Genomic DNA, 25176 nt, shown 5'->3' with positions numbered 1-25176 from the left:
TTGGTTCCGGTATTGGCATTACTGTGACAGCAGGGGATTGCGGTACTAGGGTACCTGGATAATCTCCTCTTAAGAGCAGACTCCCACTCAGTTCTTATGGGCGATCTGTCAATCACTGTATGGACTCTGCAAGAGGTCGGTTGGACCATCAATTATAAAATATTTGCTCTGGTCCCAGCCTCCAAAATGTTTTTTCTGGGACTGACTCTGGTGTTTCTTCCCCCAGAAAAGCTGCAAAAGTTGCAGAGGGCGATTTGGTTGCTGTTATCTAGCACTCTGTCCTCATTGCGGACTTGCATGCGAGCTCTAGGCCTAATGTTGTCTACCTTCGGGGTGATTTCGTTTGCTCCATTCCACACAAGACCTCTGCAAAGGGGTATTCTTGTCAAGTAAAACCAGGGTCCAAAATCTTTGGGCAATGTGATTCAGTTGAGTCAAAACACAAGAAGTGCTCTTCTGTGGTTGTTCCGTTCCTTGGCCCTGCGTCAGGGCAAGCCCTTCCTTCCATTCTATTGGACCGTGGTATCAATCGGATGCTAGCCTGTCCGGTTGGGGGGGGGGGGCGGAGTGTATTTGGAAAGCTGTGTGTCCAGGGGACCTGGACTCTGAAAGAGTCCAGACTTCTGATCAATATTCTGGAACTCAGAGAGATAAAGCTTAGCTTGAGTCACTGGACAAATCATCTGCAGGGTTGTCCAGTTTGGATTCAACCAGACAATGTCACGGCCGTGGTTTACGTCATTCATCAAGGGGGTGCCAAGTGTGTCCTGGCGGCCCGTGATGTGGCCAAGATCTTATTATGGGCAGAAAATTTTGTTCCAGCCCTCTCCACCGTGCATATACCCGGATTGGAGAACTGGCAGGTGGATTACTTGAGTTGTTAGGTGTTGGATCAGGGGGAATGGTCCCTGCACCCGGAGGTGTTTCACCTGTTGTGTGTCAGATGGGGGACACCCGATGTAGACCTGTTAGTGTCTTGGCTCAATAAGAAGGTACAGAGGTTGGTAGCCAGGACACACTGGTGGCTCTTTCGGGTCAGTATCAGCTGATCTATGCATTTCCTCCGCTGAAACTTCTGCCGAGGCTTCTGGGCTGAATAGATGTGGAAGGGATTCTGGTGGCCCCAGACTGGCCTCACCAGTCTTGGTATGCAGATCTGGTAAGGTTGGTATACGATGCTCCTTGGAGACTTCCTCTCAGGGAAGATTTGTTGTCTGTTGAAAGCCAGGTATTGGAGGATAGGGGTCTTTCTGACTCAATGATTCCTACACTGTTGAAGGCTAGAAAATCTACCTCCAGGAAGATTTATCATCGAAAGTGGAACTCGTACATCTCATGGTGTGAATCCATTAAGGTCCATCCACGCTCCTTTACAGTGGCTAGGATATTGGCTTTCCTCCAAAGAGGGGTTGAGTAGCGGTTGGCCTTGGGTACTATTAAAGTCCAGGTGTCGGCTTTGGCTGTGTTTTTTCAACGCCCTTTAGCTACGCTTTCTTTGATTCACACTTTTATCCAGGGAGTTTGTCATGTGGCTCCTCTGATACGGTTCCCATTACCTCCATGGGACCTTAACTTGTCTGATGTTCAAAAACCTCCCTTTGAAAACTTAGGGAGATTGCTCTGCTTACACTGTCACAGAAGGTAGCCGTTTTGGTGGCTATTATCTCTGCCCGCAGAGTGTCTGAATTGGCAGCGCTGTCCTGCCATTCTCCTTCTCTGGTGGTCCACAAAGATTAAATGGTACTTCGACCTAATCAGTCATTTCTTCCTAAGGTAGTCTCTGATTTCCATTGAATGAAGACATTGTGCTGCCTTCACTGTGTCCTAAACCCTACCATCCCAAGGAAATTGCCTTGCATTCTTTGGCTGTGGTTCGGGCAATTAGGGTTTGCCTGGGTGTTACTGAGTCTTTCAGGAAATCAGACTCTCCTTTTGTCCTCACAGAAGGACCCTGGAAGGGATTGGCTGCGTCTGCTGCGACCATATCCGCATGGATCAGGCACACGGTGTTACAGGCGTGTTCACTTAAGGTTCATATTCCACCTTTCCCTGTGAAGGCCTATTCTGCTAGGGTGCTGAGTGCCTCTTGGGCCTTTCGCCATCAGGTGTCAGTAATACAAGTTTGCAAGGCGGCAGCTTGGTTGTCTGTGCACACTTTCACAAAATTCTATAAAAGAGATGTGTTGGCATCCTGGGATGCATCTTTTGGCCGCAAGGTTTTGCAGGCTGCTGTTTAAAAGAAAGATTTTTTCTCTTTGAGGGTGTATGTTGTTTCTAGGTGAGCTCTGGTTGTTCCTAGTTAAGCTAAGAATATGGAGCTGTGTCTGTCAGTGAACGATAGAGAAAACTGGATATTTGACTTGCTGTAAAATCCTTTTCTCTGAAGTTCATTGACAGACGCAGCACCCGCCCCTCTATTTTTAAGTGGGTTGGGGTTTTTCACTTCTGACACTGCTTGCAACAAAACTGAATCCTATAGCAGAGTGGGTGTATGCCTTCAGGGACTGCCCCATAGGCATGGTAAAGTAGTGTCCTACTCCTGAAGGGGGCAGCATAACCCAATGCTTAAGAAGAATATGGAGCTGCGTCTGTCAGTGAACTTCAGAGAAAAGGATTTTACAGTAACTCAAAAATTCAGTTCTTTTACATACTAGACTTCCTTATAATTCTTTGTGCCTTCATCATAGATACAGATCCTCATTGTAAGGGTGGGTGAGGGAGGAAGGTGATGGGTAAATATAAACTTTTAAATGATCCATTGCTTAAAAATAGGTTATAAACTCAAATGCCTAAAATTGATTTAACCTCCACGTTTTTGGTCATTTAGCAGTGCAGTGTTTTTTTTTTACCCCCCCCCCCCCCCCCCCCCCCCATTCGTCAATACCTTTTTCTCTTTCTTTCATTGACGGACACAGCTCCTGATCTGCATAACCATTGGGTTATACTGCCCCTCACAGGAGTAGGACACTAGGCAGAAAAAGAATGTGGCTACCCCTATAGGCAGTCCCATGGAGTATACTCCCTCTCCCTGCTATAGGTACTCAGTTTTTTTCTGGAGTAAGGACCTAGTTCCTTGCTGGGATCTCTGGTCCTGGCAAATTGTTTCCTTCCTAAATTTTTTCTCCTGGTTTTTCCCTGAGAGATCTACAATCAACTGCCAGACTGGGCGAGGGGCAGGATAATCTAAATCTAGTGGTCACCCCAGTCTGGCCAGGGTGTCACGGCTTACCTTGGTTGGAGTCTGTAGTGCAGAGATGTACGCTCACCCTTGCAGATATCCACAGTCTGCCTTTAACCTCCTAGTGCTGCAGGCAATCCCAGATAAACAAGGCTGGATTCATATGAGCTGAAAGTGTGGCTCAGAGGCAGGATAACAGGCCCAAAACATCAAAGTACCCCCCCTTTAAGAACATCCTCCGGGTGAGAACAGGTTCCTTGATAAAATGCCCCCTCTCTCCACAATAGAAACAAAGGCCACTGTTTCTCCTATGTTCTCTTTCTTTGGAAGACAGCCTGGTGCCCACGACACCAATCTTCATGGGCTCCTCTTTAACCTCTGGAGAATCAGAGGTTATATTGGGGTGACGGGGCCGGCTGTTGAAGGTCGGTTTATACCGTAACCAGACAGAGTCATCGCATACATATGACTTTCCTTTTTCTCTAGGTACCCGGAATCTGCGGGTACCTGGAGCAGGCTTGGAAGTAGCTTTCTGGGAGGTAAGACTCCGAGAGTCCATGGCAGTTATAAATGACTCCCAATTGTCCAAGATAGTACTTTTCTTCTGCAGCTTCTGGTATGCCCACATCTTCATCCTTCCGGAAAACAGATTAACAGCGGAGCAAACCTTGACAAAGTCGCTGTAATAGGTCCTGGGCTTAAGGACAAACAGGAGCTCACAATCCACCCTGAAGGTTGTAAATGAGGAACAGGGGCGGTCTAATCTGTCAGGTAACAGGACATGGGCTCTGAATGCGCATGTTCCAAGGCTGTGCCCTGTGCCTTTAAGTTTTAGCACTTCTTGCTGCAACTCAAACACAGTCTGAGCCAGGCTGGACACCTGCTGGGTAAGCTGCTTGCACATCTCTGCAGACTCCAAAAGGTCAGTTCATTATTTCTGTTTGACAGATTTAGTTCTTGTTTTCTTGTCTTCTGAACTTGTTTTCCAGACTGACTCCACCTTTTGACCTTGCCTCCACTCTGTGTATATCCTGATTGTGGCATCTATTTATTACGGATATTCCTGGACTATCCTGTTTGTATTCCTGTTGTTACTGCTAATTGGAGCACTTTTCCTGCCAAGCCCCCTTGCACAGATTCACAGCCCAGGTGGTTTCCTTACCTGGTCACCTTGGACTGTGGATATCTGCAAGGGTGAGTGTACAGCTCTGCGCTACAGACTCCAACCAAGGTAAGCCATGACACAGGGAGCGCGGGCAGACCTCAGCACCATGCTAGGTCAGCCGCGACATAGCCCCACTGGACAGGGGCTGGCCTGCGAGTTAAACGCCTCGCGAGGTCGCATACAACCGGGTCTCGGCCCGAGTAGCAGCGTTCCTCCTGGCCGACAGCTCCCCATTTCAATGGCTAGGGCTTGTGTCTAGAGTGGTGCCCACCTGGTTTCTGGTATGATGAGTATCTGTCCCCCCTTTCCCCCTGGAGGGTTTTGGAGTGGACATGGACAACTCTCTTTGATGGTTGGACCCCAGGTTCCCCTCCTTCCAGTCAGGCACCCCCTTTTTCACCTGTCCCCCATCCTACCCCCCTCCTCCACTTATGTTGCGGCTTTGTGGAGGGTCTAGTCCAGCTCCTGGGGTGGGGGCAGGGGGCTATGCTGGGGTGGGGGACAGGGGGGTGCACCACCAGCGACCAGAATGATAGGCTGTGTGGGGGGGTTGTACCTGGTGGGGGCTCCTGCCAGGGCCACCCATCCTGCCTGGGCCTGTCCTTGAAGCCTAGGGATCCCTCCTGTGGCCACCATTTTGCTGTAGCCTGTATGTTTCTATACACAGCGGCCATGTTTGTGTAGTCCGGTGGCCATTTTGCGGTTGTTTGCTATTGAAAATAGCGGAGGCCATGACAGTGGAGCCCTGTGGTCGGTGATTTTAGCCGCATGTGGAGTGCAGATTATCCCGGTGGCTGCAGATGCCTGTTTCTGTTGGGTGGTGAGTCTGGGGGGGTTCTCTATCTCTGCTGAGGATCGCTTGGTGCTTGTCCCTGGCGACCGGGTGGTGCTTCCAGTGCAGTGGGGGTTGTCCCTTTGCAGTGTTTTAAACTTTTTGTGGGCTCCCCCTGGTGACTCATGGAGTCTTTGGAGCACATCTCCCCACCTGGCCCCCTTCTCTGAGGCTTGGGGCCTTCCGGGTCCCAGCCATGCATCAATGCACTGACGGCAGTCCTGGAGTCCTTTCGGGTGACGGGCTAGCAAAAAGCTCCCCCTGTCTCTTCAGATCCTGAAACTGATTCGGCCTCCGCGGACGTGGGTCACCCTGCTGGGTCTGCGTCCATGCGCCCGGAATCCTCAGATAGTGAGGAAGATTCCTCCACATCTGCAACCACGCACTGCAAGGTGCTGGTGGAAGCACTGACTGTACAGTATCTCACAAAAGTGAGTACACCCCTCACATTTTTGTAAATATTTTATTATATATTTTCATGTGACAACACTGAAGAAATGACACATTGCTACAATGTAAAGTAGTGAGTGTACAGCTTGTATAACAGTGTAAATTTGTTGTCCCCTCAAAATAACTCAACGTACAACCATTAATGTCTAAACAACTGGCAACAAAAGTGAGTACACAAATTGGGCCCAATTAGCCATTTTCCCTTCCCGGTGTCATGTGACTCGTTAGTGTTACAAGGTGTCAGGGAACAAGTCCAAGAAGAACTGGTAAATATGCCAATGCCCAATATGCCCGCGCTAATACGCGCATGCGCATTAGCAAAAGGCATGCAATGGCAAGAAGAGAAGAGGTAATCCGGTGCTGAAGGTTGGGGACAAAGTTTGGCTTTCCACAGCAAACCTCAAACTTGCTTGTCCCTCTTGGAAATTGGGCCCAAAGTTTATTGGACCCTTCAAGATTAAGAGAGAAATTAACCCTGTAGCTTTTGAATTAAACCTGCCAAGCTCCTATAAAATGCATCCAGTCTTCCACATCTCCTTACTCAAACCAGCAGTATCTAGTCCTTTTCCTGAAAGAGAAGAGCCACCTCCACCACCAGTTACTGTAGGGGAAGACACAGAATTTGAAGTGGAAGCCATCATGGATGGTCGACGGAGAGGGAAACAAGTGCAATACCTCATTAAATGGAAAGGATTTCCACCTGAGAACTCATGGGAACCAGCAAATAACGTGCATGCTCCTAAACTTCTTCAGGAATTCTTCAACAGGTCCCCAGAAAAACTGGCACGCCTGGTCATCCGGAGGCTGCCCCTCGGGGGGGGGGGGGGGCACTGTTAGGGAAGAAGTCCAAGAAGAACTGGCAAATATGGCAATGCCCAATATGGCCATGCTAATTCGTGCTTGCGCATTAGCAAAAGGCACGCAATGGCGCATTGGCGTATGCGACGGCGCATTGGCATACGCAAAGCGCGCTAATTGCCAGTGTTCACTGGCCTATATACATCAGTGGCTATTAGAAATTGCTGGATTATCTTCAGCTTGTGTCCTGTGTTCCTGTGCCTTTGTTTTGATTACCAGTTACCGACCCGGCTTACCCTTGACCTGCTCCTTTCTATTCCTGATTGATATCCTGTGTTTGACCCCAGCTTGATCTTGACTACTCTACTTGTCTCTGCTCCGGACTGACCTGCTGTGTTTGACCCTCAGCCTGGCTTCTACCTTGCTTCCACTTACTCTACTGTCAAGATCTGCCAGCACCTCCAGAGAACCTTCTCTACCCGTGGGGTGTCCTCCAGGCCCGGGCTGGCCATAGGGCACACCGGTGGGCCAGAGCTGTCGGGGGCCGCATGTCATTCTGGCTCCCGACTCCCTAGGCAGCGGCTTGGGCCGGTGCAGCTCTCTGTGCCTCTCTACGGCAGCCTCCACAGAGAGGGCTGCATGTCCTTCTGGCAGTCTCCCCACTCACTCACACTCCCAACTCTCAAGGCAGCTGGGCTGCTCCTTGGTCCGGCGCCACCCACCTGGCTTCACCATGGCCGGCTTCCTATTAGTTCAGCACCAGGCTGTCAGAGCCAGGGGCGGGATATTAGGTGTCAAGTGACCGTGAAGGGGCTGGAGGAGACCCCTTCAGCCTCATGTCGGGAAAAGTTTCTCTGCGCCTGCAGAAATCAGGGCCTGGACTGCTGACAAAGTGCTACTATGCCAGCCTATTTTTCTACAGGATTCATGATAAAAGCATGCTTTTACACAATGTGAGTAAGGTGTCCTGCATTTAAAGTGTATATATGATATTTTTTAACACTGCACTGCATTTACCCAGCCTGTACTAAATATAGACGGATATAAATAATGCAGCGCTGATAATGGGATTTAAACACATATAGTGCAAAATATTATGTGTAAATCAATACCTGCACTTTAAAGTGCAAATATATGTGCAAAAATAAGCAGAAAATGTGCAAACACATATGAATTTAAACGTATGTAGTGCAAAATATATAGAACAATACATACACTTTCCAGGAAAGTGACTGAAAGTGCAAAATTAAGCAAAATAGTGCAAATACATAAAGTGCATATGTGACCATAAAGTCCAAGAATACTATGCGATTAAGTAAAAATAGTCCATCAAAATGAGAGATCCGTGATATGTCCACCACAATAGTGCAGATAAATCCTCTTGAGTGTATGACCACCACCGATGAAACAGGTAAATCAAAAGGCTTACCAGATATCCTGGACCCAATAGAGTGTATACTCTTTGGATCTTTCAAGCTTAACCACTTGCCAACCAGTCACATTGACTGTACTGTGGCAAAGAGGCTCCTTCCCGTCCAGCGACGTAGACCTACGTCGCTGTACTCCTCCCCTCGTGGGCGGCGCGCGCGCACTGCCGGAGGCTCGCTCCCGCTGTATTCAGTCACAGCGGGAGTCGGGCCAGGGGAGGAGCGGCGGTAATCACCGCCACTCTTCCCCGATTGTCGGGGAATCGAGTCTGGAGATCCACCCGCTTGTGTAAACAAAAACACCAAAAATCTTTCCCTTAGTAAACGCAATAACTTTTGCGCAAACCAATCAAAATACACTTATTGTTATTTTTTTTACCAAACATAGGTAGCAGAAAACAAATTGGCCAAAAATTTTAAAAAATTTTGATTTTTACATTTTTTTTGGGGGGGGAATTTCATATAAAAAAATTAGAAAAATATTGTTATTTTTTCAAAATGTACGCTCTTTTTTTGTTTATAGCGCAAAAAGTAAAAATCGCACAGGTGATCAAATACCACCAAAAGAAAGCTCTGTTTGTGGGAAAAAAAGGACGTAAATTTAATTTGGGTACGGCGTCGCATGACCGCGCAATTGTCAGTTAAAGCACAGTGCCGAATCGCAAAAAGTGGCCTGAACGTAAGACAGCAAAATCCACCAGTGGTAAAGTGGTTAAGGGGAATGTAGATGCTACTGTATTATAGATATCGAAAATCCTTCAGAAGACAATGCTTTCAACCCAGACTCATCATCCACAGAATATAACTCAGGAGGAGGATAACCACTGGTGACTACCACAGGTAATTCTTCCACGAGGAGCTCAATGAAATAGAAAACTTACATAGTGTGTACCCATGTAAACCATTTAATAATAAAGGTAAAAAAACACACTGATCACATACTGATAGTCCTACTGAATAGACTGTTAGAATTTGTATTATGGCAAAAGAAAAGCAGCTAAGTACAGGAAAACAAGTGGCCATCATTACTTTAAGAAATGAAGGTCAGTCAGTCCAAAAATTGGGAAAACTTTGAAAGTGTCCCCAAGTGCAGTCACAAAAACCATCAAGCGCTACAAAGAAACTGGCTCACATGCGGACCGCCCCAGGAAAGGAAGACCAAGAGTCACCTCTGCTGCGGAGGATAAGTTCACCCGAGTCACCAGCTTTAGAAATCGCAGGTTAACAGCAGCTCAGATTAGAGACCAGGTCAATGGCACACGGAGTTCTAGCAGCAGACACATCTCTAGATTAACTATTAAGAGGAGACTGTGTATATAAGGCCTTCATGGTAGAATATCTGCTAGGAAACCACTGCTAAAGAAAGGCAACAAGCAGAAGAGACTTGTTTGGGCTAAAGAACACAAGGAATGGACATTAGACCAGTGGAAATCTGTGCTTTGGTCTGATGAGTCCAAATTTGAGATCTGGTTCCAACCACCGTGTCTTTGTGCGATGCAGAAAAGGTGAACGGATGGACTCTACATGCCTGGTTCCCACCATGAAGCATGGAGGAGGAGGTGTGATGGTGTGGGGGTGCTTTGCTGGTGACACTGTTGGGGATTTATTCAAAATTGAAGGCATACTGAACCAGCATGGCTACCACAGCATCTTGAAGCGGCATGCTATTCCATCCGCTTTGCGTTTAGTTGGACCATCATTTATTTTTCAACAGGACAATGACCACAAACACACCTCCAGGCTGTGTAAGGGCTTTTTGACAAGAAGGAGAGTAATGGGGTGCTGCGCCAGATGACCTGGCCTCCACAGTCACCGGACCTGAACCCAATCGAGATTATTTGGGGTGAGCTGGACCGCAGACTGAAGGCAAAAGGGCCAACAAGTGCTAAGCATCTCTGGGAACTCCATCAAGACTGTTGGAAGACCATTTCAGGTGACTACCTCTTGAAGCTCATCAAGAGAATGCCAAGCAGTAATCAAAGCAAAAGGTGGCTACTTTGAAGAACCTAGACTATGACATATTTTCTGTTGTTTCACACTTTTTTGTTATGTATATAATTCCACATGTGTTAATTCATAGTTTTGATGCCTTCAGTGTGAATCTACAATTTTCATAGTCATAAAAAAAAATAAAACTCTTTGAATGAGAAGCTGTGTCCAAACTTTTGTTCTGTACTGTGTATATATATATTGTGGAGGTCATAGAGGTTTGGTCCTGGATGGGTGTTACATTTCACCAATATTTGGGCTGTGGTCCCTTTAAGGGAAGTATGGGATCACAGGAAGGCAAGGGTTAAGCCCTCTCCCAGAGAGACCAGCTCTTAAAAAGACAGGAAGTAGTGTCAGTGGGTGTGGGAGAGTAGGAGCTGGACATACACCTGGGAGACTGAGCTGCTAAAAACAAGTGTGTTTGTGTGCTGCATGGTGGCTGGAGACAGGCAGCTGCTTGGGACTACATACCTGGGGTAAAAGCCCCTGCCAAAAGCCGGTATTGTATTATAATTTACCATTTATGCTGGAGTTAAGTGGACTTTTAAGTTATACCTGTTTTCTGATCTGTTTTCTGATCTGTTTGCTGCTGGAAGCTTTATTTCTGTTGTGGAAGAAAATAAACCACGTCTTGTTTAAGTTTACCTGGCTTGTGCACGTGATCCCTTGGAGCTATCACCCCAAATATCACTATATATATATATATATATATATATATATATACACACACACAGTGGCAGAACTACCAGGGTCACAGCAGTCACACTTGCGACTGGGCCCTGGAGGTCTGCCACTAGGGGGGCCCCGCCTTCCTGTTCCATCACTGTAGGGGGCCGTATGTTCCTCCACAGTGGTGAAGGTGCCTGCCATTAAAGGGTCACCTGACAAAGGGAGGGTGCCAGGGTGCTCGCCCGCCTGCTGCCTATTGCTGCAGAATCCATCCAGTGATGTCGGGAGGCAGAGCAGAAAGTCAGCTGGCCAGCTAACAGCCAGTAGAGTTGGCCATCCCTCTGCCTGATCCCACCCCTCCACCGCCATTCCTCGGCTTGATCCCACCCCTCCACCGCCATTCCTCTGCTTGATCCCATCCCTCCCACCGCCATCCCTCTGCTTGATCCCATCCCTCCCACCGCCATCCCTCTGCTTGATCCCATCCCCACCGCCATCCCTCTGCTTGATCCCATCCCTCCCACCGCCATCCCTCTGCCTGATCCCATCCTCCCATCGCCATCCCTCTGCCTGATCCCATCCTCCCACCGCCATCCCTCTGCCTGATCCCATCCTCCCACCGCCATCCCTCTGCCTGATCCCATCTGTCCCACCGCCATCCCTCTGCCTGATCCCATCCCTCTGCCTGATCCCATCCCTCTGCCTGATCCCATCCCTCCACTTTCCCTCTGCCTGATCTTATGTCTCCCTCCGCCATCCCTCTGCCTGATCCCATCCCTCCCATGGCCATCCATCTGCCTGATCCCATCCCTCCCATTGCCATGCCTCTGCCTGATCCCATCCTTCCCACCGCATCCCTCTGCCTGATCCCATCTCTCCCACCGCCATCCCCCTTCCTGATCCCATCCCTCTGCTTGATCCCATCCCTCCCACCGCCGTCCTTCTGCCTGAGCCAATCCCTCCCACCGCCATCCCTCTGTCTGATCTCCCCCCCCCTCCCATGAGGCAGTTGTGATGGGGGATAGTGATGACATCAGTAGCGGTGGTGGTGGGAATAGGGATGACATCAGTGGCAGGGGACATTGTCATTCCTATCCCCACCACCACTGCCACTGATGTCATCCCTATCCCCACCCTCCCTGCCACTGATGTTATCCCTATCCTTACCACCACTGCCACTGATGTCACCCCTCATCATTCCCACTGATGTAATTCCTATCCTTAACACTGCCACTGATGTTATCCCTATCCCCACCACCACCGGCGCTGATGTCATCCCTATACCCACCACTGCCACTGATGTCATCCCAATCCCCACTACCACTGCCACTGATGTCATCCCTATCCCCACTGCCACTGATGTTATCCCTACTATCCTTACCCCCACTGCCACTGATGTCACCCCTATCCTCATCATTCCCACTGATGTTATCCCTATCCCCACCACCACCGGCACTGATGTTATCCCTATCCCCACCACCACCGGCACTGATGTCATCCCTATCCCCACCACTGCCACTGATGTCATCCCAATCCCCACTACCACTGCCACTGTTATCCCAATCCCCACTGTCACCCCTATCCTACCACCACTACTGATGTCATCCCTATCCCCGCTACTACCACTGCTACTGATATCATCCCTATCCCACCACCACCATACAAAACTAAATACACATTTTGGGGGTGCCTGTGAACAAAAACATTGACTTTACTACACATGTAATATATCACCCTGCACACAGGAATGAGAGCAATAATTATAGGATCATTATTCATGGTTAACTCTGAACTAATGACCTGTATGATCTTTAATAGCTTTGCCTATTGAAAATGTAGGGTACTGAAATGTGTTGCTATTTTCGGGCATGCGTAGTTTTAAGGTTTGACGTGTAGGGTATTTATTTACTTGACACAAACTCATCTTTTCTATTTTACCCAAAAATTAGGTAATATATTTTTAATGTGCCCTAAAATTAACTGTTATCTCTTAGCCTGGGTTCACACTAAATGCGGTGTGAATTCACAGCGATTTCCCTGCAGATTTTGCACCGCATCTAAATAGCAACCCATCTATGTGAACCGATTTCTAAGTACAGTGCTTTGCGAAAGTATTCGGCCCCCTTGAACTTTTCGACCTTTTGCCACATTTCAGGCTTCAAACATAAAGATATAAAACTGTCATTTTTTGTGAAGAATGAACAACAAGTGGGACACAATCATGAAGTGGAACGAAATTTATTGGATATTTCAAACTTTTTTAATAAATAAAAAAACTGAAAAATTGGGCGTGCAAAATAATTCAGCCCCCTTAAGTTAATACTTTGTAGCGCCACCTTTTGCTGCGATTACAGCTGTAAGTCGCTTGGGGTATGTCTCTATCAGTTTTGCACATCGAGAGACTGAAATTTTTGCCCATTCCTCCTTGCAAAACAGCTCGAGCTCAGTGAGGTTGGATGGAGAGCATTTGTGAACAGCAGTTTTCAGTTCTTTCAACAGATTCTCGATTAGATTCAGGTCTGGACTTTGACTTGGCCATTCTAACACCTGGATATGTTTATTTGTGAACCATTCCATTGTAGATTTTGCTTTATGTTTTGGATCATTGTCTTGCTGGAAGACAAATCTCCATCCCAGTCTCAGGTCTTTTGCAGACTCCATCAGGTTTTCTTCCAGAATGGTCCTGTATTTGGCTCCATCCATCTTCCCATCAATTTTAACCATCTTCCCTGTCCCTGCTGAATAAAAGCAGGTCCAAACCATGATGCTGCCACCACCATGTTTGACAGTGGGGGTGGTGTGCTCAGGGTGATGAGCTGTGTTGCTTTTACGCCAAACATAACCTTTTGCATTGTTGCCAAAAAGTTTGGTTTCATCTGACCAGAGCACCTTCTTCCACATGTTTGGTGTGTCTCCCAGGTGGCTTGTGGCAAACTTTAAACAACACTTTTTATGGATATCTTTAAGAAATGGCTTTCTTCTTGCCAGATTGATTGTTGTCCTATGGGCAGAGTCTCCCACCTCAGCTGTAGATCTCTGCAGTTCATCCAGAGTGATCATGGGCCTCTTGGCTGCATCTCTGATCAGTCTTCTCCTTGTATGAGCTGAAAGTTTAGAGGGACGGCCAGGTCTTTGTAGATTTGCAGTGGTCTGATACTCCTTCCATTTCAATATTATCATTTGCACAGTGCTCCTTTTGGATGTTTAACCACTTGCCGACCGAGTACGGTAATAGTACTGCGGCAAAGTGGTTCGTTATCGTCTGACGACGTTGTATTAACGTCGTCAGACACTCCCCCTTCTGGGCAGCGCTTGCGCGCCGCCGGAGGCTCGCTCCCGCTGTTTTCATTCACAGCGGGAGTCGGGCCAGGGGAGGAGCAGCGGCGATCGCCGCTGCTCTGCCCCGATCGCCGGGGATCTAGTGTGGAGATCCGCCCGCTGTGTGTAAACACAGCGGGCGGATCTCCATAGTGACAGGGACTGACAGATCGGACTGTTCAGCATAGCTGGACATCCGATCTGTCCATGACTCACTCAGTCACCTCCCCCACTACACGTCAGTAAGCACCAGGCATACATTAACCCCTCCCTCTCCAATAAAATTAACCCCTTCCCTGCCAGTGTCATTTTTACAGTAACAGTGCATATGTATAGCACTGATTACTGCAGTAATGTCACTGGTAACCCCAAAAGTGTCAAAAATGTCAGTCAAGGGTCCGATCTGTCCGCCGCAATGTCGCAGTCCCACAAAAAAAATCGCAGATCGCCGCCATTACGCGTTAAAAAAAAAACACCAAAAATGACAGAAATCTTTCCCTTTGTTAGTAAACGCAATAACTTTTGCGCAAACCAATCAAAATACGCTTATTGTGATTTTTTTTTACCAAACATAGGTAGCAGAAAACAAATTGGCCAAAAAATTTTTAAAAAATTGGTTTTTACATCTTTTTTGGGGGGAATTTCATATAAAAAAATGTTAAAAATATTGTTATTTTTTCAAAATAAACGCTCTTTTTTTGTTTATAGCGCAAAAAGTAAAAATCGCACAGGTGATCAAATACCACCAAAAGAAAGCTCTGTTTGTGGGAAAAAAAGGACGTAAATTTAGTTTGGGTACGGCTTTGCACGACCGCGCAATTGTCAGTTGAAGTCGCACAGCACCGAATCGCAAAAAGTGGCCTGGACGGAAGACAGCAAAATCCTCCGGTGGTAAAGTGGTTAAAGCTTGGGAAATCTTTTTGTATCCAAATCCGGCTTTAAACTTCTCCACAACAGTATCTCGGACTTGCCTGGTGTGTTCCTTGTTCTTTATGATGCTCTCTGCGCTTTAAACGGACCTCTGAGACTATCACAGTGCAGGTGCATTTATACGGAGACTTGATTACACACATGTGGATTCTATTTATCATCATTAGTCATTTAGGTCAACATTGGATCATTCAGAGATCCTCACTGAACTTCTGGAGAGAGTTTGCTGCACTAAAAGTAAAGGGGCTGAATAATTTTGCACGCCCAATTTTTCAGTTTTTTATTTGTTAACAAAGTTTGAAATATCCAATAAATTTCGTTCCACTTCATGATTGTGTCCAACTTGTTGTTGATTCTTCACAAAGAATTACAGTTTTATATCTATGTTTGATGCCTGAAATGTGGCAAAAGGTCGCAAAGTTCAAGGGGGCCAAATACTTTCGTAAGGCACTGTATATGTTAAGTTAACAACACCCCGCAATCATTTTGCAAAACGCAGCACGATTTGCAGTATCAGATCGTATGGGTGTGCAGGCTAAATAGAACCAAAAAACATAGAGAAACCGGAAGTTGTTGCTAAACAAGCTGAGGGTAAAGGTGATGGACTGTCCAAGCATGTCTCCAGACCTAAACCCTATTGAGCATCTGTGGGGTATCCTCAAATGGAAGGTGGAAGAGAGCAAGGTCTCTAACATCCACCAGCTCCATGATGTCGTCATGTAGGAGTGGAAGAGAGCTCCTCTGGCAACCTGTGAAGCTCTGGTGAACTCCATGCCTAAGAAGGTTAAGGCAATGCTGGAAAATAGTGGTGGCCACACAAAATATTCACACTTTGGGCCTAATTTGAACATTTTAACTCAGGGGTGCTTACTTTTGTTGCCAGTGGTTTATACTTTAATTGCTGTATGTTGAGTTATTTTGAGGGGACAGCAAATGTACACTGTTATACAAGCTCTACACTCACTAATATATTGTAGCAAAGTGTAAATTCTTCAGTGTTGTCACATGAAAAGATATTATAAAATATATACAAAAATGTTAGGGGGTGTACTCACTTTTGTGAGATACTGTATCTGTGCATGAGGCCTTGAAGATGGAGGACGCAGCTGCGATGGAGGCGCAGGTTCCCTTTGGCACTCACAAGACATCCAGAGCGGCAAAGGTGTTTCCTTCCCCCGCCTATTTTGACAGAATAGTCGCTAAAGAGTGGTGCGACCAAAGCGTCTCCTTGGGGTCCCTTATTAAGAAGTGGACTGTTCCATCTGTGGTGGACCCTCGGGTTTTCAGATTGAACAAGGCAACCATGATTCTGGTTGCAGAGTCCCCGGCCTTTAAGGATCTGGCTGACAGGAAGGCGGAGGCTGTGGCCCGCAATATGTGCACTCTGGCTGGTTCGGCACTGAGGCCAGTATTTACCATTGGCCTCGTGTCGCAAACTGTGACCGAGTGGGCTAAGCTGTGGTGACCTGGAGGGGGAACAGCTCCCCGCTGTCTTTGCTGAGCTGGCGGACCAGCTCGTCCAGGGGGTGCAGTTTATCTGTGATGCCTTTTTAGGGGCTGGGCTCTCTGTTTCGGCAGTGGTCCCTCAGCATGTCTTTTGCTTTAAATGCTGGTCTGCGGAACAGACTTCTAAAAAGGCCTGGACTGATCTCCCCTTTCAAAGGGATCGCCTGTTTTGGGCTAATCTGGATGACATTATTAAAGGTCTCACAGGGAGAAAGTACTTTTCTTCCGAAGGCTACTAAGGGCAAGGAACTTCATCATAGACAGGGGTCCTCCTTTTCAGTTCAGAAGTTATTTCGTCCTTCAGGGTCGACTGACAAGGGCTTGGAGCCCTTCAGGACCTCTTCTGGAGGATATAAATGAACCTGGTCTGGCAAGCAGAGAGTGGGCTTCTCCAGACCCGCAGACAGGGCTCCTTTATCATGATGGTGCGCCCTCACCTGTATCGTGGGTGGGGGGACATCTTCGCTGGTTTTCGGACCCATGGAATTCCTTGGTACAGGACAAGTGGGTACACGTAGTCATTTGGTCCGGCTAGAAGATTAAGTTTTGCTTTTGTCCCCCGGCAAGGTTCTTTCCTTCCAAATTGGGGCTGTCTCGTTACTGTTTACAGGGTCTGTTCAGGGCAGTACATGAAGTGTTGCTTCAAAGGGTGATTGTCCTGGTTCCTACTTCAGAACATTTTCAGGGTTTGTTCTCAAACCTGTTTACAGTTCCCAGGAAGGAAGGCAAAGTGCGTCCAATCCCGGACCTCACCATTTGCATGGGGGGCATCCCTGCATCAGTGTGATTTTTCTTGCTTCTGTCGACATCAAGGATGCTTACCTTCACATTACAATATGTGCACTTCCTCCACTTTGCTGTGGGAGAGGAACATTATGAGTTTGTGGTGTTACCCTCTGGTCTCACCTTTTTTCTTCGGGTCTTCACAAAAGTGTTAGCCCCAGTGCTAGCATTGTTATGCCAACGGGGGATTGTGGCACTGGGCTACTTTGACGACCTCCTTCTGCGAGCAGAGCGTGACCACGTCATTTCCGTCTACCGACCCCGAGGCTTGGAACGCACATCCGGTGGTTGGCACACACGCTATCCCTAAGCGTGCACCGCGAGAGAGGAGGTTGCGGCTCCTATGCCAGACGGGCATACATTGTGTTTTTATACTATGTGAGTACATGTCTTTTACAATAATAAAGCTTTTTTAAAAAAACAATATTACACTATTGGAGGCTCCTTCCCTTTTCTCCTACATACCCGGGTACTGTACTGGATTTTAATACACCTACTGAGCTGACTTCTGAATACCACAAAGGAGAGAAATCGAGGTCTGGGGACATCCTGATTGCCAGTGTGTGGGAGCGATCCCCTAAAAATCGACCCGCTGTTTACCCCTGTAGGGGTAAGGGAATCTGGTAAGCGCAGGACCCCAGGCTCAGGGGAACACTTTTTCCTTCTGCCCACTCACCATACTTTGGGCATAGAGAAAAGAGCACTTTAACCACCATATACGGACTACACTTATTTAGGACTTTATCTGGATCTAAAATCACCGAGACAGCACATGTGTTTGGATTTATTCGTTTGATAATTTATACGGACACTTTTTTTTTACCTTTTTATGCTGCCATTTTTTGCACAGCTATATATAAGAAGGAATTTTTCACCCTTGCACCTTTGCACTTATTTATTCATTGGCAGCTATATATATATATATATATATATATATATATATATATATATATATATATATATATATATATATATATATATTATTATTATTTTTGCACTCATATTTATCAGTACTTTTATGATTATATTTATTGATTGTTATTTCATGGTTGCTAATTTATTATTGGATATTATTTAATTGATATTTATCACCTATCACTTCACTCCTGATATTCACTACTGCACTTTTTTGCACATTGCACTATTATATGTATCTGCTGATCTAATTTATTAGGTTTTTACTTTATGTTTAGATTTTGCATATAGACCTACTCTGATTTTACACAGTTTCGCCATTTGGTACATGATTTTAGTATATTATACACAGGTCTTAATATAAATTATATTGTATAGACTTTCATATAATACCCTACTCAGGAGTGTAGCAACCATTAATTACATTGTCTGATTTACGCCTTGGCCAAACACTCCCTGGTGTGTACCTTTCTTCAGGGTGTCTGACATTTGGTTCCTCCAGTGCGGTCTCCGTTGCTGCCTTGGGACCTCCAGAAGCCTCCCTTTGGGAATCTTCGGGAGAGCCCCTTGCCTAAGCTGTCTCAGAAGGTGGCTTTTTTGGTAGCTATCACCTCTGCACGCAGGGTGTCGGAACTGGTAGTGTTGTCCTGTCATTCACCTTACTGGTGATTCACAGAGATAAGGTGGTCCTTCGCCCCTGTCTGTCATTCCTCCCAAAGGTTGTCTCTGATTTTCATTTGAATACGGAGTCTTTAAGGAAGTCAGACTCACTATTTGTGCTCACGGATGGGCCACGGAAGGGGTTGTCCGCTTCCTCTGCGACCATTTCAAGATGGATCAGACAGACTGTTATTCAGGCCTATTCCATCAGGGTCCTCCTTACCCTGTCAAGGCGCACTTAGTGCCTCCTGGGCCTTTTGCCATCAGGCGTCAGTGACACAGGTTTGCAAGGCAGCCACCTGGTCATCGGTGCACTCTTTCACAAAGTTCTATGAAGTGGATGTGTTGGCATCTGCCAATGCTTCTTTTGGCCTCAAGGTTTTGCAGGTTGCTGTTTAGAGGACTTGATCCTCTTCGAGGCTGTATTTTATTTTTTTTCCAGGTGGACTCCAGTTGTTTTGGTTGAGCTACTGTTTAGCCTGGGGAATTTTTTGCTGTTCCCATCCCTCATGTTTAATACTGCTTTGGGACGTACCAATGGTTATGAAGATCAGGAGCTCCGTCCGTCAATGAACGAAAGAGAAAATGGGATTTTTGACTTACCGTAAAATCCATTTCTCTGATGTTCATTGACGGACACAGCACCCACCCCTCTGTTGAGTTGTAATTCTTCTGACACTGCTTGTAAAAAAAAAAAAAAAACTGAGTACCTATAGCAGGGAGAGGGAGTATACCTCCAGGGACTGCCCATAGGTGTAGCCAGATTTTTTTTTGCCTAGTGTCCTACTCCTGTAGGGGGCAGTATAACACAATGGTTTTGAAGATCAGGAGCTGTGTCCATCAATGAACATCAGAGAAATGGATTTTACAGTAAGTCAAAAATCCCATTTTTCTATGGTCTCATTTGCGGTCACGAATACTCCCTCTGCTCTTCAGCACGATCCAAGGGAGCCAAGTTGGAGGGGCCTAGATTCCCTTTTGACTTATCTAAGATATGTCAGACGAGGAATCTATGCTCTCTGACCTTGTGCCCACAGAGCACTCATGTTTCTAATGTTACACTACACATAGATATAACATAGTTTTTTTAAACAATATTTCTCTATCGTTCATTGACAGACGCAGATCATATTCTTCTTGACCATTGGGTTATGCTACACCCCACAGGAGTAGGGCACTAGGCAGGAAAAATCTTTACCACACCTATGGGGCAGTCCCTGCAGGCATACACTCACTCACTCTGCTAAAAGATTCAGTTTGTTTCTGCCTAGTTTAGAAGTAGGACCTAGTTCGCGGCTGGGACTTCGGTCTTAGCTTGTCTATTTTTATTTTAAAGGGAACCTTTGTTAAAAAAATTAATTTTTTGGCTAGTTATGTTCCTGAGAGAACTACAATCAACACCTGGACTGGGTTTTGGACTGGATATCCTAGATCCTTAAGGCCTCCCAGCCCAGCCAGCGAGCGTGTGCAGGTTATAGCCCAGCGCTGGGCCTCGTCACGAGTGAAACACCTCACCGGGACACACACGACCTGGTTCGGCCTGAGTCGTAGCTTACCCCTTGGCCGTCAGCACCCCCACCCCAAGTGGAGAGGTAGTCTGTCCAGAGTGGCGCCCACCTGATGTCGTTGGCATGGTAAGTAGTGTGCCGCCATAGATCTGGTGGTCTCGGGGCGGATGTGGGCCCCTCCCTGGGAAGGTCAGACCCTTGAGTACCCCTCACTTCCCCTCGATTCTCGGTATGTACCAGGCTCCCCCAAGGCCTCCCTCCCCACCATCAAGAAGGTCCCTACCTCAGTCAGCAACGGGGGTCCTCGGAGGTGGACGTGCTGATGCTTCTATAGCGGATCCGCTGGGGAGGTAATCCTGGTTTTGAGGGTCCTTGCAGGGACCCCCAGATGCCACTAATAGTTTGGACCCCTTAGGCAGAGCCATTTTGCTGTTGATTCGTTCAGCCTTCTTTTGCAAAAATTCCCATTGAAATTCATGGGCGGCCATGTTTTTGTTGTTTTTGTGTTTTCCCAATAAGAATGAATTGGGCAGCTATTTTCTCTGAGTCCGCAAACGCGGGAGCAGCAAGGCCTTTACTCTAGTGAATGACCCAGGTACTTCCTCTTCCTGTGAAGATCGTATTTCTACACAGCAGATCCTGTTCTCCTCCATATTGAATAGTTGTATGTCTGTTGGAGTCCCTGTAGGTCTCCCTCACCCACCCTGCTACCGCAGTGCTAGTGGCCGGGACTTGTAGTACCACTGGTGCAGCAGTGTGGGTCAGTTTTTCGCAGTTTTCTTGAAGTGACACTGCATTATTCCAGGGTTTCTATGGAGTCCCAGGAACAAATTTCACCTACAGATCCCCTCTTATCGGTTGCGGGGACCTCCGGGTTGCAACCCCTGTCTGCCCTAACGGCGGTTTTGGAAAACCTGGTGTCAAAAGTAGATTTGGTTTTTAAAAAAATGCCACTAGTAAAAAGTGCCCTATGTCTTCCCCTGCCTCATCCTCAGATTCTGAGGTAGATATGGCCGCCGTGGACGCATGCCACCCTGAGGGATATGCGTCATCGCACTCGGATGGCGAGGACAATATATCTTTGTCTGCAGCCGCACAGAAAGCGCGCTGGTGGAGGCACTTATAGTGTCGGTGTGGGAAACTTGAAAAATGGTGGATGTTTCTGCAGCGTCAGGGACGCCAGTGTCTTTTGGCACTCACAAATCCCAGAAGTCGGGCAAGGTTTTCCCTTGTCCGAATTTTTTTGACAAAATTGTCAATGAACAGTGGGGGCACCTTAAACAGATGTTAGTGGTGCCAAAGCGTTTTAAAAGGCACGGATGCGGTATCCACAAGATGGACCGTTCGGTCTCCAGACTGAACAAATCTACTGTGGTCTCGGTGGAGGAGTCCCCAGTTTTTACAGACCCCGTGGATAGACGGATTGAGTCTCTGTCCCACCACTTACACGTGGTAGCGGGCTCATTACTTAAACCGATCTTCGTGGTCACTCTAGTGTCCCAGACCATAACGGAATGTGCAAAGTTGCTGAGAAGTGACCTAGAAACAGAACGGCTCCCTCCTGGCCTGGCAGAGCTAACGGACCAAATAGTTCAAGCCCTACTATTTATATGTGATGCGTCGCTGGATGCGGCCCCCCTTGTAGCTAGAGTATCCGTGGTAGGGGGTAGCTATAAGACGCACGGTGTGGCTAAAAAGGTGGTCTGCGTATCGGGCTTCAAAAAAGGCTCTATCAGATCTCCCCTTTACAGGGGACCATTTGTTTGGATCCTCATCGGACCAATTTATCAAAGAATTCACAGGCGGGAAGAGTACTCTTCTTCCTCAATCCGCCAAGGGCAAGTTACCGCGTAATAGACGGGGGCCTTATTTCTGAAGTTCCAAGAAGACATGGTCAGGTAAGCTGAGAGCAGGCCAATCCAGACCTGCAGACAAATCCCCGTCTGCATGAAGGGACGTCCTCACCCGTAATTGAGGTGGGGGGACGTCTTCGCTTCTTTACGGAACCATGGACTTCCTTTATTCAGGACAAATGGGTCCACTAACTGATCCGATCGTTTTTTAGAAGAAAAAAACGTCAGACAGGTTCTTCCTGTCCAATCTACGCCTATCTCCAGATCGGTTAAGGGATCTATGAGAAACAGTACAAGATCTGCTGTCGCAAGGTGTGATTATGCCAGTTCCATCTTGGGAACACTTTCAGGGGTTCTATTCAAACCTGTTCACTATACTCAGGAAAGAAGGCAAAGTGCGTCCAATCCTGGACCTCAAGGCTCTGAACCGCTTTGTGCGGGTACAGAAGTTACGAATGGAGTCCATTAGCATGATAGTGGCGTCCCTACACCAAGGAGATTTTTTGGCCTCCATCAATATCAAGGACACATATCTACACATCCCTATTTTCGCTGAAAACCAGCATTTTCACTGTAGGAGAGGAGCATTATCAATTGTGGCATTACCCTTTGATCTCAGCTCTGCCCCCAGGGTCTTTATCAAAGTGTTGGCTCCGGTATTGGCATTACTGCGACAACGGGGGATTACAGTACTGGGGTACCTGGACAATCTCCTCTTAAAAGCAGACTCACATTCAGTCCTGTTGGGCAACTTGACAATCACTGTACGGACTCTGCAAGAGTTCGGTTGGACCATCAATTTAAAAAAATCTGCTCTGGTACCATCCCTTAAAACCGGATTATCTGGGCCTGACTGCACTCCGCTTCGGCGAGAGTTTTTCTTCCCCCGGAAAACTGGCAAAAGTTGCAGGGGGCAATTCGTTTGCTGTTATCCAGCAATCTGGCCTCTCTGCAGACTTGCACGCAAGTCTTGGGCCTAATGGTGTCGACCTTCGACACGGTTCCGTTGGCTCAGTTCCACACGAGACCCTTACAAAGGGAAATTCTTGTCAAATGGAAAAAAGATCCAAAATCCTTGGACACTATGATTCAGTTGAGTCACAACACAAAGACTGCTCTTCTATGGTGGCTTTGCTTGTTAGCCCTACACCAGGGCAAGTCCTTTCTCCCATTGTATTGGACTGTGGTAACCATGGATGCCAGCCTATCTGGCTGGGGAGGAGTGCTGTGGAATCTGTGTGTCCAGGGGTCCTAGACAGTAGAAAAGTCCAGACTTCCGATTAAAATTCTGGAACTCCGAGCGATAAAGCTTTGCCGTGGTCACTGGACAAATCGTTTTCAGGGTTGTCCAGTCCGGATTCAATCGTACAATGCCATGGCTGTGGCTTACGCCAATTAATCAAGGGGGCACCAAGAGTGTCTTGGCGGCCCCTGGAGATGGTCGAGATCCTGAAAATTTTGTTCCAGCCCTTTCCGCCGTGCATATCCCAGGAGTGGAGAACTGGCAGGCGAATTACCTGAGTCGGCTTTGACTGTGTTTTTCCAACGTCCTTTAGCTACGCGTGCCTTGATGTGCACTTTTATACAAGGGGTTCGCCATATGGCTCCTCCGAGGCAATCCCCTTTATCCTCTGAGATCCTAACTTGGTACTGGGTGTTCTTCAAAAAACCTCCTTTTGAGAACATTATGGAAATTCCTCTGCTTACACTGTCACAGAAGGTTGCCTTTTTGGTGGCTATTACTTCTGCTCGCAGAGTATCTGAATTGGCGACGCTATCCTGCCGTTCACCTTATCTGATGGTCCACGGAAAGTGGTACTTTGACCTAATCAGTCATTTCTTCCTAAGGTGGTTTTGGATTTCACTTTCTGCATTGTCTATAGAAAAAATGCAAAGTAAATTGCAATGATTCCTATTAGGAAGCTGGTAACTAATGTAGACTTTGAATGACCCATCAGATGTTAGGGGACTAAACCAGCCAGCATCTATCCAACACTGAAATACCAGCTTTGGCTAAATTTAAAACTTCAAAGCTAAACTTTAGGCAAACAGGTAAAATTTACCATTGAAGCAAATGTAATGGAGCTGGTTTACCTGCCAAAGTGTTTGTATTTGCATTAATCTAGTCCCAAGGTCTACATCATTTTGTCACAAAGCACAGCCAGCCTCAGTTCAGCAAGTTAGCATCAAGTCAGTTCTATCAAGAAGGCTCCTTTTAATGACAGCAGAAACTATTCAGTTTTTAGTGTTCATATTTGATTTTTTTTTTTTATTGTTGTACAGTATATTTATATAAGTTTGTGTCTGTCTTAAAGCCCATCTCTAGTGGCATCTCTACAATATTGGACTGTGAGCCCAGGCTGCCGTAATGGGGCATCTGTAGAAGCTGAGTTTGTGACAGTCTGGGTGCACAGAAAATGAGTTGACTGGTGCTGGCCTTCACATCCATTTATGATTACCTACTGCATCACTGTTTTTCTTCCTTTTCCTATAGGCTATCAGTTCGGTGGTCTGGAGACTTGTCTTTCACCCGGTGGAACTTTTTAGTCACGCGATAGGCCGGAGCCTTCGCAACATCATGAAAGAGATACCCAGCCAATGGCAGCCCCCCGTTTTCTTGCTGTTGTCACTCATTTGCATCAGTGCGTTGGTCACAGCCTACACCAAGAGGAAGAACCTAACAGCCGAACCACACCGGACTAGACCAGCTATCATTGGGCCCAACAATGTTAAGGGTGCAGAGACCTCTGCTACCTCTCTGCGAAAAAACAAAAGAACTAAATCTACAGAATAAGAACATTACCTGCAGATTCAATTTTCAATTTTGGAGGCCAGATTTTTTTGTTTTATAGTAAGGTGTGTTTTATACAGGCAGGTAAAGTCATGTTTTACACATTCAGGAGACCATGACTTTAAATATTATTATTCAGTATTTCTAAATTTTTATAAATCAAGACCAAAAAGTTAAATTTCAATGACATGTATACTGTATTTGCCAACAGATACAGTTTTACAGAACTGTACTAAGTGCCACCAGACTTGTCAGACTGGGATTTTCCCTGGAAATGACTTTTAATTTGTATAGGGTGATAGTCCAGCAGATGGAATTTTTAGCATTGTGGCTTTGGCAGCTGGGTTGTGATTCTGATTTATCCTTATGGACAGGTATTTTAACATTTGTTAAGCAAGCTTTTT

General features: G+C 46.8%; 1 protein-coding gene across 2 annotated transcripts in view; it reads left to right on the top strand.

The window, feature by feature from the left end:
• The window catches only part of LOC309566244 (chloride channel CLIC-like protein 1), a 478998-nt gene extending 454204 nt beyond the window's left edge, over nucleotides 1-24794 (top strand). For both annotated transcript variants that reach the window (XM_082271347.1, XM_082271348.1), the window contains exon 4: nucleotides 24476-24794. In XM_082271347.1, the coding sequence (XP_082127473.1) occupies nucleotides 24476-24775 (300 nt within the window). In that variant the 3' untranslated portion in view covers nucleotides 24776-24794. The remainder of the gene's footprint in view (nucleotides 1-24475) is intronic.
• Nucleotides 24795-25176: the final 382 nt, after the last annotated feature.

The sequence above is a fragment of the Pelophylax lessonae genome (genome assembly GCF_965119305.1).
Source record: "Pelophylax lessonae genome assembly, chromosome: 11".
Lineage (NCBI taxonomy): Eukaryota > Metazoa > Chordata > Amphibia > Anura > Ranidae > Pelophylax > Pelophylax lessonae.
Note: the sequence above shows the minus strand (reverse complement) of the source record. Positions and strands in the feature narration are given on the sequence as shown.